The sequence below is a fragment of the Neophocaena asiaeorientalis genome, unplaced genomic scaffold (genome assembly GCF_003031525.2).
Source record: "Neophocaena asiaeorientalis asiaeorientalis breed wild unplaced genomic scaffold, Neophocaena_asiaeorientalis_V1.1 scaffold629, whole genome shotgun sequence".
Classification (NCBI taxonomy): Eukaryota; Metazoa; Chordata; class Mammalia; order Artiodactyla; family Phocoenidae; genus Neophocaena; species Neophocaena asiaeorientalis.
The window spans coordinates 5,601,322-5,615,083 of NW_020175468.1; the positions used below are offsets into that span (position 1 = coordinate 5,601,322).

The 13,762-nt window shown below is 38.4% G+C and overlaps 1 protein-coding gene across 1 annotated transcript in view; it reads left to right on the forward strand.

The window, feature by feature from the left end:
- The window catches only part of LOC112415647 (zinc finger protein 112-like), a 30,275-nt gene extending 23,524 nt beyond the window's left edge, over positions 1 to 6,751 (forward strand). Inside the window, 2 exon segments of the mRNA XM_024768793.1 lie at positions 4,254 to 6,641; positions 6,644 to 6,751. Coding sequence (XP_024624561.1) covers positions 4,254 to 6,641; positions 6,644 to 6,672 — 2,417 coding nt within the window. The 3' untranslated portion in view covers positions 6,673 to 6,751.
- The last annotated feature ends 7,011 nt before the right edge of the window (positions 6,752 to 13,762 follow it).

The window sequence follows — 13,762 nt, forward strand, 5'->3', positions numbered from 1 at the left end:
AAAAAAAAAAAAAAAAAAAAAAAAAAAAAATTGCATGTCACAATCTATTAAGTTGATCTTAAGCCTCACTAATGGTTTCCCACCATTAGTGTTCTTGTGCTGTTATAGGCTATTTATTCCAAATACATCCAGTAATATTCCATAATCTGTTTTCAGCCTTCTCTGCCAGTGATTAAATTTTGTCTTCTATTGGAAAGTGATAAGAAAAAATAATTTTACTTGGAGTGAAAAAGATGATTTGTAGTCCATGTTTACATAAAATCAGCTTGTCAGTCCACATAAGTAGAATCTGTTTCATGGAATTGCCTGATTAATTTGATCAGAGGTGCAGAGTCAACAACCTTTTAGAGCCACCTACACCTGTTGCTGACATGAAGCTTCATGATCCCCAGGGGCTGTGAAAGGTGATCCTTTACCAACATTATACCTTAATGCTGCTGACTGCCACTGATGCAATCTGAAACTCCCAGCAGGGATGGAAAGGGAAGTTTCTGGTCCGTAGAGCCAGGCAAGCATCATTGCTGTATAAACCAAGGGCTTCTGGGCTTTTTTTTTTTTTCCGCATAGCAGATTATTCCTGTTTTTCATTTCCAGTGTCATCTCTAATTATGGCAAAACCATCTACTTCATTAACCAGGAGATACTTTTAGTAATCTCCATCTTTCAAGTAATAAGATGTTCCCTGCAAATTATCTTGCTTTTTCTTCTCTTTCCTTGGTAGTTTGCTGGTTCCAGCGAGATCTGAATACCATTCCTGTCAGTAGTTCTCATGTAGCTGTTCTCAGCTATTTCCTTTGATAATTTTAATTCCTTTATGGCTTAATTAGAATATCAGACATCACTGGGTTAAGAGTTTTTGAAGTCATAACTTAACCTATATGTTAACCTTAACTAAACCTTAAGTTTTAATGCAACCTTTCATAAATACCTTATGATGTCTTACACATGCCAATCATGTTGATCTAGCATTACAATTCCTTGCCAGAATTTCCTTTTTAATAGAAAACTTACTACATTTGCATTAACTAACTGCAGACATAAAGTACATATGGGTAAAATAGCATGGTAATAAAATATGACACATCTGTTTTTTAAATTATACATATGTTTGATTACTTTTTTCTTATAATTTTTAGATTTTTTTTGATCATTTACAGTGGTGACATCTGATCTCAGGCTGTGATAGGCTGGCCATTTTATGCTAGAATAGTCTTTGTTTTCTGCAGTTCACTTCTTCTGTCTCCACCCCACATAACCCTGTTCTTGTTTTCAAACAGGCAGATCTCAGAGATATTGCAGGTTCAGTTCCAGAGTACTGCAATAAAGCAAATATTGCATATAAAGCAAGTCACAAATTTTTTGGTTTCCTAGCGCATATAAAAGTCATGTTTATACTATACTAAGTGTACAGTAGCATTATGCTAAAAGAACAATTCACATACCTTAACTAAAAAATACTTTATTGCTAAAAAATGCTAACCATCATCTGAGCCTTCAGTAATGAGCAAATTCTGTTGGAAAAATAGTGCCAGTAGGCTTGCTCAACATAGGGTTGCCTTCAATTTGTAAGAAACCCTACCTGTGAAGCACAATAAAGCAAAGCACAATAAAACAAGGTACGGAGTATATTTTTCCCTGTAGACTGAGTTAAAATGGCTTCTAAAGTGATAGCTTTGTGGCATAGAGTTGGATGTTGTAGCCATTGTTAATGTACATGATTAGAAAGAACTCTTCTTCTCAAGCTCACATGGAACATTCACCAAGATAGACCATATTCTGAATCAGAAAACACAGCTTAACAAATTTAAAAGAATAGAAATTATGCAGTGCCTGCTCTCAGACTGCAATGGAATTAAACTAGAAGTCAATAAATCAAATAACTGGAAAACCTCAAATGGAGATTAAACAATACACTTCCAAATAACACGTGGGTCAAAGAAGAAATCTCAAGAGAAATGTTAAGATATTTTGAACTACATGAAAATGAAAACACAACCTACCAAAATTTGTGGGCTGCATCAAAAGCACTGCTTAGAGGAAAATTTATAGCATTGAATATATGTATTAGAAAAGAAGAAAGGTCTAAAGTCAATCATCTAAGCTTCCACCTTAGGAAACTAGAAAAAGAAAAGCAAATTGTAAGCAGAAGAAAAGTAAGTAGAAGACAAGAAAAAGAATTGGAAATAAGAAATCAGTAGAGAAAATCAGTGAAACCAAAAGCTGGTTCTTTGAAAAGATGCCTAAAATGGATAAGCTTCTTAGCTAGGGTAGCTAAGAAAAAGAGACACAAATTACTAATATCACAGAAATGCAAATTACTAATATCAGAAATGAAAGAGGGAACATGACTACAGAACCTGTGGGCATTAAAAGAATAAAAAAGGAATACTATGAACAAACTCTGTGCCCACAAATTTGACAGCCTAGATGAAATAGACCAACTCCTTGAAAGACACATTTGCCAAAAGAAAAGTAAAGCTATTTACTTTATTTGACATGCCTCGTATACTGTGTCCCTTCATTTCATTATTATATAAAATATTAACATAGTAATTGAAAGCTTTGCTTTTGAGAAACCAAAGACATCACTAGGCATTTTTTAAATTAATTTTTTATTGGAGTATAGTTGGTTGGCATTTTTTTTTAAAGTACTACTGAGATGAGTACTCATAGACATGCCGTAAAGTGTTACCCTGCAGTCAGTGAACTGCCCCAGATCCTGCTGCCACGCAATCATCAGTGTGGCCTTTTATTTTTAATTTTTTTATAAATTGGGCATAGGGTGGGGCTACAGGTAAGATTTTATACAAGAAAAACTACACCATTTATTTTCAAAATTAAAAAGACACAATCCACAAGATTCTTGTGACCTTTGCTTTTCTCATCAGCAGGTGATATCTGAGTGTAGCCCTACCTCTCACACAGCCTTTCAACATTGCAGTAAAACTGCCATCACCAATTCCTTTCCCATGAAAAATAACTCGACACATATATGCACTTTCAGTTCTGTGAGTGAGAGTGACTCAAGCTGTGATCTATTCATTATGTGCTTATTGAGCAACTACTATTCACTAGGAGTGTTACAGGCAGTGAGGGTAATGCTGTGTACACAGTGAAGTGCTTGTCCTTGTGGGTAATCCACCCCAGTGTGGAGAGACAGAAAAACACAAAGAATTATTATGTTTGAGGATAATGTTCATGTTATGAAAAGAATCCTCTTGTACTGCTCCCCACCCCCTCCGCCGGATGCTGAAAGAGAATTAACGTCCTGCCAAGTGTTAGGAGAGTGCATGTTCTTACTTCAACCCCGTTGGACCTCCGGTCCTCAGGGAGTATACTTCTCACCAGGATATGAAGATCTGTTGCCTGCTGATAATCTGAGCTTTCAAAACTAAGGGACAAGCCATTTCCACCCAAACATATGCATCTCCAACTCTTCTGGAGCCTCAAATTCCCTAAACATTAAAGTAGTTTTCCAGCAAAATGGTGCAAGCCAAAGTCAATGTTCGCTGAGTTTTGTTTGTTTGATAACAAAGGACACCTACTGGTGCCGTAAAACTTGCCTGTGGTTCCCTCAGCTTCCATTTTTTTCTGATGTCTTTGGAGTTGAATTCTGTCACCCGTGTTTTACGTTCTGACCTGCACCATAGCCCTTGATAATTGCAAAATATCTTTTGAAAGGAGTTAAAGCTGATAATGGCTTACGGTGACTTAGAAGAGCTTATTATTAGTCTCATGAAGATAAAGAGTGAATTAGAGATAGGCAGTTTGATGCCTCAAGCATAAAGATCTACTTTTACCTTCATCTGCACAGCATTTAACATGCAGTCTTCTTAAAAACAAAAATGTTACCATGCCCATTACTATCAGGGCAAAAAGCATTTATCCACTTGAAACTATACTCTTTCCGATTTGAGACTGTCCCCTTCTGTTTTCTTGAAATCTCCAGGCAGCCCATGATAATAATGTGTATGGTTTAACTAGGCATTTTGAACAGGGCCACCATCTTCGATGTCCAGGTTGTGTTGCAAAGCCCTGATTTTGAGGCATGCAGATAGCCTGAATTCTGTGGATCCTACTTATATTCCTGGTGTAGCCAAAGATGAGCCATTTTCTAAGTATCATCAGAGGTAGTAACATGAATTTTCCTCCAGTTTATTGAAGTTGCATATCATCATCTAAGTGCAAAATCTTGAAATCTCTGAATAAAAGCATTCACTGTGTACACGTCTAAAATCTCTTTATTCTTATAGGAACCAAGAGTCAACATAATATGGAAAGTATTCAAGAAGTGGGATTAAGCTGCCTTTCCCCCAAAGAGCTTTCCACCTGGCAGACCTGGCAACAAGGTGCAGGCAGGTTAACTGGGTGTCAAGATTCGATGAAAATTTTTCAAGAGAATATTTCTCAGCTGCAAAAACAAGGCGATTCCCCCTGCCAAGTTTGGGCAGGAATACCGATTCAGATTTCTGAAGATGAGAACTACGTATTGACTCATATAGGAGATGGTTCCCATGACATAAAAAGTCAAGAATTTCCCTCTTGGAGAGCCCAGCATTCCTGGAGGAAAATGTATCTTACAGAGTCACGTAATTATCAGTGTAGATGTCAGAAAATTTCCATGAAAAATGATTTCCGTATGTCTGAAAGTATCAGTTGGATCTCACATCACAATGATGATCTGGGTGTACACAGAACAGAAAAAATCTATAGCTGCCATGACTGTGGAGAAGATGTCATGAAGGTTTCATTGCTTAATCAAGACTTAATTCAGACAGGGCAAAAGCCCTACCCTGGTAACGAGTACAGAAAAGCCTTCAACAATGACTCCAGTTCTGAAGTTCTTCAGCAGTTACACTTAGAAGGAAAGCCCTGTACCTACAGTCCATGTGGAAAGGACTGTAGTTACAGTTCAGTTCTTCATACTCATCAAAGTGTTTGTAGAGGAGATAACTGTGTTTCTGAGAGTTCACATCTGCAATGCCATCAGAAAGTACACGCAGAGGAGGTGCCATTTAAATATGAATATGGTGAGAATGTCAATCAGTGTTCCTCTCATAACACATATGAACTTACTCACACAGGAGAGGTGTCCAACAGATGCAACATTTATGAGAAGGGCTTCAGTCATAGCTTAGACCTTAGTAGTAGTTTTAGGGTCCATACTGAGCAGGAGCCCTATGAATTTGAGGAGAATGGGAATGCCTTTAACCAGAATTCTTGCCTTCGAGCCCATCAGAAAATCCAAACTGAAGAGAAACTATACACAGATGTGGAGTGTGAGAAGGGTTTCATTTGTAACTCAGATTGTAACATTCAGCACAGAGTTCACATGGAAGAGATTCCCTATAATTCTGAGGTATGTGGTAATGGCTTCAGTCTGGCCTCACATTTTCAAGACCTTCAGATAGTCCACACTAGGGAACAACCATATAAACATTTTACATGTGGTAACAGCTTCAGCCAAAATTCATATCTTCAAGGCCATCAGAAAATTCACATTGGAGAGAAACCTTACAAGGAGTGTGGGAATGGCTTCAATTGGAATTCAAAACCTAAAGATCATCAGAGAGTCCACACTGGAGAGAAGCCATACAAATGCAACGCATGTGGTAAAGTCTTCAGTCATAGATCAATTCTTAATGTTCATCAGAGGGTCCACACAGGAGAGAAACCTTTTAAATGTGAGGAGTGTGATAAGGGATTCAGTCGGAGTTCATACCTTCAAGCCCATCAGAGAGTCCACACTGGAGAGAAACCATACAAGTGTGAGGAGTGTGGGAAGGGATTCAGTCGGAGTTCATACCTTCAAGGCCATCAGAGAGTTCACACTGGAGAGAAACCATACAGGTGTGAGGAGTGTGGGAAGGGGTTCAGTCGGAGTTCACACCTTCAAGGCCATCAGAGAGTTCACACTGGAGAAAAACCATTCAAGTGTGAGGAGTGCGGGAAGGGATTCAGTTGGAGCTTTAATCTTCAAATTCATCAGAGGGTTCACACAGGAGAGAAACCCTATAAATGTGGAGAATGTGATAAGGGCTTCAGTAAGGCCTCAACTCTTCTGGCCCATCAGAGAGTCCACACAGGAGAGAAGCCATACCAATGTGATGAGTGTGGTAAGAGCTTCAGTCAGAGATCATACCTTCAAAGCCATCAGAGTGTCCACACTGGCGAGAGACCATATATATGTGAGGTATGTGGGAAGGGCTTCAGTCAGAGAGCATATCTTCAAGGTCATCAGAGAGTCCACACCAGAGTGAAGCCATACAAATGTGAGATGTGTGGGAAGGGCTTTAGTCAGAGCTCACGCCTTGAAGCACATCAGAGGGTCCACACAGGAGGGAAACCGTACAAATGTGAGGTGTGCACAAAGGGTTTCAGTGAAAGTTCACGCCTTCAGGCACATCAGAGGGTCCACACAGAAGGGAGGCCCTATAAATGTGAACAGTGCGGTAAGGGTTTCAGTGGGTTTTCAAGTCTTCAAGCCCATCACAGAGTCCACACTGGGGAAAAGCCATACAAATGTGAGGTGTGTGGTAAGGGCTTCAGTCAGAGATCAAACCTCCAGGCTCATCAGAGAGTCCACACGGGAGAGAAGCCATACAGATGCGATGCATGTGGTAAGGGTTTCCGTTGGAGCTCAGGTCTTCTAATTCATCAAAGAGTCCATAGTGGTGATACATTCTATAAAAGTGAAGAGTATGGTAAGGATTATCTTTCTTCAGAGAATCCATACAAAAGTGAAATTCTGTAAAATGGTATTCTATTGCGTTCTGAAGTCCTCAAACGAGAGCTGAAATTTTCCATTCACTCCGGTCCTTAAAGTAGAAAAAGAATTTCTTTCATGAAAAGGTAATGTTTCTGCCCAACATCAACATTCACAATAGTCAGGAGACCACACAGCAGAGACATCCAACGAGAGGGTTCCATACGGGATTTTGTGAGAACTTTAACATGTCATTGCACGTTACTTTAAGCAGTTGTTGTACTAGGGCTTAAACAAGATATGAGTATAGTCAGGATTTTAACAGAAGCACAGTGATGAGCATGCCTAACTCCACGTCCACTGGAATGTAAAGTTAATGAGAGAAGGGGCTTCATGCATTGTGAAGTCTCCAAAGCCACGACACTGCATAACTCAATATTAGGTGCTCAGTACTTTTTGCTAAATGACTAAAAGTGTGTAAAGGTATCATGTTTGGAATTTTTATTAAGCTTATTTTCTCCAAAAAGTCATTTAAAAATGTATTTGGAGGAGGAATACTGCAAGTAATGTAAGCACTTCAAGTAAATATTATTTGAAATGTATCAGCAATATCGCAATCTGAAACTACATGAATTTGGTTGTAACCCTTTTGGGAATGGTTCTCTCCCCTTGTCCCTCGTGTAAGCAGGGATGAACTGAATTTCTTACCATTTGGTCTCTTTCTCTACAGTATACTATCCGTTCAAGTTTAGCTGTGAGTATGTACACCTGTGTGCACTTTAAAGGCCAGTACAAACTGATAAAACAATGTTTCTGGTTAACTTTACCAAAATGGAACACTGCATTTCACATAATTGAATTTTTACTCCTGCCCTGTGTGTTAGGACAGAGTTGTACTGTAATATTTGGGAAGTGGCAGAAATGGTTACTAATGACAAATACTTTCTTAATAAATGTCAAAATTACAATACTTGGTTTTTTAGTCTCCATATTTCCATCAAAATCCTTTTGATCTGACTGGTTTCTAGGTGTTATAGCCTTTGTCCAATTCAGACCTCCTTAGGCAGGATCTGTGACAAGTTTGGAGGACTTTAATTTTGTCAAGTTTCACACCCCCATACTTCTTCCACTCACACAAAGAAAGAAAAATATCAATATTTGTTTATTGAAGTATAGTTGATTTACAATGTTATGTTAATTACTGCTGTACAGCAAAATGATTCAGTTATACATACATATACATTCTATTTTTTATTCTTTTCCATTATGATATATCATAGGATATCGAATATAGTTCTCTGTGCTATACAGTAGGACCTTATTGCTTATCCATTCTATATATAAAAGCTTATATCTGCTAACCCTAACCTCCCACTCCATCCCTCCCTCAACCCCCTTCCCCTTGGCAACTACCAGTCTATTCTCTATGTCTGTGACTCTGTTTCCATTTCATAGATAGGTTTTTCTGTGTCATGTATTAGAGTCCACATAAAAGTGATATCGTATGTTATTTGTCCTTTGCTTTCTGACTTACTTCACTTAGTATGATAATCTCTACTTACATCCATGTTGCTGCAAATGGCATTATTTTCTTCTTTTCTATGGCTGAGTGGTACTCCATTGTATATATGTGCCACACCTTGTTTATCCGTTCACCTGTTGATGGACATTTAGGTTGTTTCCATGTCTTGGCTTTGTGAATAGTGCTGCTATGAATATAGGGAGTGCATGTATCTTTTTGAATTATAGTTTTGTCTAGATATATGCCCAGAAGTGGGATTGGTGGATCGTATGGTAATTCTATTTTTAGTAAAGAAAGGAAAAATATTGAACTTCTCTAAACATTTTTTCAAATGTATTGATTATTAGGATAAGATTTCCTTTTACTTGCTAGTCTCTGTCTTCAAGAACAATGCATTTTGTTGGAGGGAGTGAAAAATACAAGCTTGTTAGAGAAGAGTCATACAATATGTATCAAAATGTAAAGTGTACATACCCATCTGGAAATCATAGAATAATAATTTAAGGTAAAGCAGTTTTAACAGAAAGGATGTGTACATAAGGGTAATTTTTTAAATTGGAAATTAATAAGAGTTTAGATAAATATCTTTGTGTTCCTATAATATGGAGCTACAGAAAGTATGAAATCAATCTAAAATGACAGAGAAGACTCACGCATCTTGTTTAGTAAAAACGCGGATTGTACCTTCATAATATCCAGTTATCTTAGGTCTGTATACATATATGTTCAAGTACATGCTTAATAGATTATCTGTGAAAGATTACTCACTGTCCTGTATACAGTGGTTTTCTGCGGCAAGCAGAATTTTGGCTTAGTCTTTCTTGTACTTCATTTTTAAAAATTCACAGTTAACATTTTACCAAAGCAATAAACTACTGAGATATTGTCCCTTATAGTTAAGAACTTATAATGTGATCACTCTATTTCATTAGATGGCATAAAAAAGTCTCTAGAGAATACAGATAAATTAGGTGTTAGCAGCTTTACCTTTCTATAAAATTTCTTTAGGTCTCAAAGCACATGCAGCCTTAAATCTCCTAGTACAATTCAGTAGCAGTATAAATTGGTGCACCATAGTTTTTCTGTCAGATTTCAGCCCATTGGGTGAATGGGGTGACCAAGGCACTGGCTTAACCTGGCTTCCAAGGTGCTAGTTCAAGTTCCACAGTATCATCAGAAATTCAGGGCTTCTAATGCATTTCTTTACTACAATCACTTCCAAAGGAAGATCGTGAGAGCTCATGGTGCTTTTATCAGTTAGGATGCTTTTAGTTGTAGGTAACAAAATGTAGCTCAGAATTGCTTAAACCAAAAATGTTTCTCAGTTCATATAAGTGAAGAGATGTAGGTAAGGTAAGACTTGGGTCTGGGTCAGTCAAGGAGACTTTATTTTGCTTTAAGTCTCTTACCTCTGTCCTTTTATGTGAACTCTTGTCTTCAGTTTGCTCACAAATGAAAGTATCACCTGCTTTATTGTTCGCAGCCTAGAGAAGAGAGTTTGTCTCATTTTTAGTGTTATGTAGTCCTAGCTCCCCCAAATTCACAAGGTGTCTGATCTCTCCAATCCCCACTCAAGACTAAGACTAAACCAAGACAATACAGAACATCCCTGGTCCCCATAAACATGCTAGCTTTCTCCTAGTGACAAGCAATAGCAGGCTACATTGGGGAAAAGGCAAGAACATGGACAGAGAATCCTTCTGTGGCACAGGTGCCTAGGGATAGCCAAAAGCTGAAGGTGGAGAAGGAACATTGAGGAAAATCCTCCAGCACTCCAGCCCCCACCCTAAGCACAAGGTAACATTAGAAAATTTTGAAGCAGTGTACTGAAGATAACTATTGCAACAACAGAATCCAATTTCAACTTAATTCCTGACCAGACTGATTCAACACCCCACCCTAACATCCTAGCAGAACAGGTGTGCCCAGTTCCAGACAAAAATACTATTTATTTCAGTCTCTACTGTTTGAAACGTGGTATCTTGCATTCAGTAAAACCTTACAAGATTAAAAAAAATATAACCCTCTGCCAAGAGACAGCAGACCAATCAATAAAACCACACTTAGAGATGACTATATTTTGGAAATGCCAGAGAATTTTATATGACTGGTTGATGTGTTAAATGCTTTCATGAAAAGGGCAGACAATATACATGAACAGTTGAGGGAATTTCAGTGGAAATTAATATAGAATCAAATGGGAAATGCTAGAAAAGAAAATTTATCACAAAGGATGATTTTGAAGGACTTGTAAGTAGGCTAAACACAGCTGAGAAAAGTGTCAAAGAACTTGAATAAAGGCTAATCAAAATCATCCAACCTGAAACAAAAAGTGTAAAGAAAACAGAATAGGGTATCCAAGAACTATGGGGAAACTTTTTGTGGTCAAACTTACGTATAATTGGAAACACAGGGTGAAAGGAGAGAGAGAATGAGAAGAAAAATATTTCAAGAGATAGTGGCTGCGAATATTTTTAAAATAATAAAAGACTTCACCGAATCCAAGAACTCAGAAATACACAAGCAGAATTTTAAGACAAACAATGCAAAAACCAAAAAACTAGGCACATTATTGCCAAACAGCAGCAAATGAACAATGCAGGAAATATTGACAGAAAAAGGCCACATTACATACAAAGAACAGAGATGAGGAAGAGAGGAGACTTCCCATCAAAAACCATGTAAGCCAGAAGGGACTTCCCTGGTGGTCCAGTGGTAAAGAATCCGCCTTCCATGCAGGGGACACAGGTTCAATAACTGGTCAGGAAACTAAGATCCCATGTGCCGCAGGGCAACTGAGCCTGTGCACCACAACTACTAAGCTTGTGTGCCTCAACCAGAGAGCCTACATGCCGCAAACTACAGAGCCCATGCCCTCTGGAACCCGCTCGCCACAACTACAGAGCCCATGTGCCCTGGAGCCTGTGCACCACAACTAGAGAACAGAAAACCCATGCACCACAACTAGAGAGAAGCCTGTGTGCCACAACGAAGAGCCCGCATGCTGCAACCAAAGATCCCACATGCCTCGACAAAGATCCCGTGTGCCGCAACTCAGACCCAACACAGCCATAAATAAATAAATAAATAAAACTAGAGAGATTTCTTCTCCCCCCAACTTAAAGGAAAAAAACCAGGGGCTAAAATCCAGGGGCTTCCCTGATGGTGCAGTGGTTAAGAATCCACCTGCCAATGCAGGAGACCCGGGTTCGAGCCCTGGTCTGGGAAGGTCCCACATGCCTCAGAGCAACTAAGCCCATGTGCCACGACTACTGAGCCTGTGCTCTAGAGTGTGCGAGCCACAACTACTGAAGCCCGCAGGTCTAGAGCCCGTGTTCCACAACAAGAGAAGCCACCGCAATGAGAAGCCAGTGCACCACAACAAAGAGTAGCCCCTACTCACCACAACTAGAGAAAGCCCGCATGCAGCAATGAAGACCCAATGCAGCCAAAAATAAATAAATAAAAAAATTTAAAAAACGTAAACCAGAAGACATTGGAATAACATCTTTAATATTCTGAAACAAAATACCGTGAATCAAAGATTCCAAGCCCAATGAAAAAATCTTCCAAAAAAGTATGCAAAATAAAGACATTTTCATATGAACAAAAGTTAATAGAATATACTGCCAGCAGATCTGCACTACAAGAAGTATTAAAGGAATTTTCCATAGGCTGGAAGAGTATCATACCAGAAACAGACTTGGATCTAATAAAGAAGTTTTAAAATGGTTAAAAAGGAAGTAAAATATAAAATAATTTTTCTTATTTCTAATCACTGGAAAATACAACTTCTAAAGCAAAAACAGGAGCAAAGTTTTGTGAGTTTATAGCATATATAAAAATAAAATGTAACGATATCACAAAATGGCAGAGAAATTGGAAGTAGCTGTCATATACTATGTGAATGGACATCATATTATTAGAAAGTAGACTGAAAAATAATAGATGCATATTATAAGCCCTTGAGCAACCATTTAAAAAATTTAAGTGGCATATAACTAATAAGCCAGTAGTGGAGATAAGTTGGAATTCTAAAAGATAATCCAAAAGCAGACAGGAAAATTGAACAAATAAAACATGGCACAAATAGGAAACAATTAGCATGATGGTAGGTTCAAATCCAGTGGTATCAAAAATTACATTAAATGTAAATGTTCTAAACTCACCACTTAAAACAGAGTTTGTCAGATTGGATTAAAAAGCAAGACCCAACTATATGCTTTATGTTTTCTACAAGAAACCCTTTTTAAATATAAAGAGATAAGTAGATTTAAAGACTAGGATGGAAAAAGGCATGCCATGCTAAAATTAGTTAAAAGAAAGCTGGAGGGGACTTCCCTGGTGGCACAGTGGTTAAGAATCCACCTGCCAATGCAGGGGACACGGATTCGAGCCCTGGTCTGGGAAGATCCCACATGCTGCGGAGCAGTTAACCCCGTGTGCCACAACTACTGAAGCCCACATGCCTAGAGCCTGTGCTCTTCAACAAGAGAAGCCACCTCAATGAGAAGCCTGCACGCCACAACAAAGAGTAGCCCCCACTAGCTGCAAGTAGAGGAAGCCTGTGCACAGCAACGAAGATCCAACACAGCAATAAAGGGAGGGAGGGAGGGAGGGACGAAGGAAGGAAAGAAAAAAAGAAAGCTGGGCTAGCTATATTAATATCAACAAAGAATTCATACAAGGAATATTACCAAGGATATACCAGGAAGACTTGCAGTGCCAAATGTGTATGCATCTAACAACAGAGCTTCAAGATTCATGAAAAAAAAACCTGGTAGAAAACCACAAGTATAGTTGGAGACCTCAGTAGTTATCTTAGTAATTGATAAAAACAAGATGACAACATCAATAAAGACAGAGAAGGCTTGAACAACACTTCTACCCAACTTGACTTATTTGCCATTTAGAGAACACTTCATCCAACAGTGATCAAGTACACATTCGTTTCAAGTGCATTTGGAATATTCACCAAGATAAATCATATTCTGGGCCATAAAACAAGCCATGCCAAGTTTAAAAGAAGTAAAACTATACAGTGTTCTCTGACCCCAAAGTAATTAAACTACACTGAGCAAGTGATACCTGTTGCCTCCCACCTGGAGCAGCCGTCCCAGAGTGTGCACCCACTGCATGGTTTCTAGGTGTTGAGGTCCCCGTGAATATTAGGAACACCTTTGTGCCTATAAATTTGACAATTTAATCAAAATGTACAAGTTCCTTGAAAGACACAAATTACCCATGCATACACATGAAGTAGACAACCTGAATAGCCCTGTATCTCCTGAAGAAGTTGAATTTACAGATTAAAAACCAACAAAGACAATTTAGGGACAGATGATTTTACTGGCAAATTCTAGCCAAACATAAGGGAAAAAATGATTCTAATTCTACCAAAAAAAGCTTCAAAAAAAATAGAAGTGAAGCCTTTCTAAGTTATTTTACAAAGCTAGCATTACCCTGATAACAAAATCCAACAGTGACATTATAAGAACAGAAGACTATTGACTAATATCCTTCATGAACAAAGT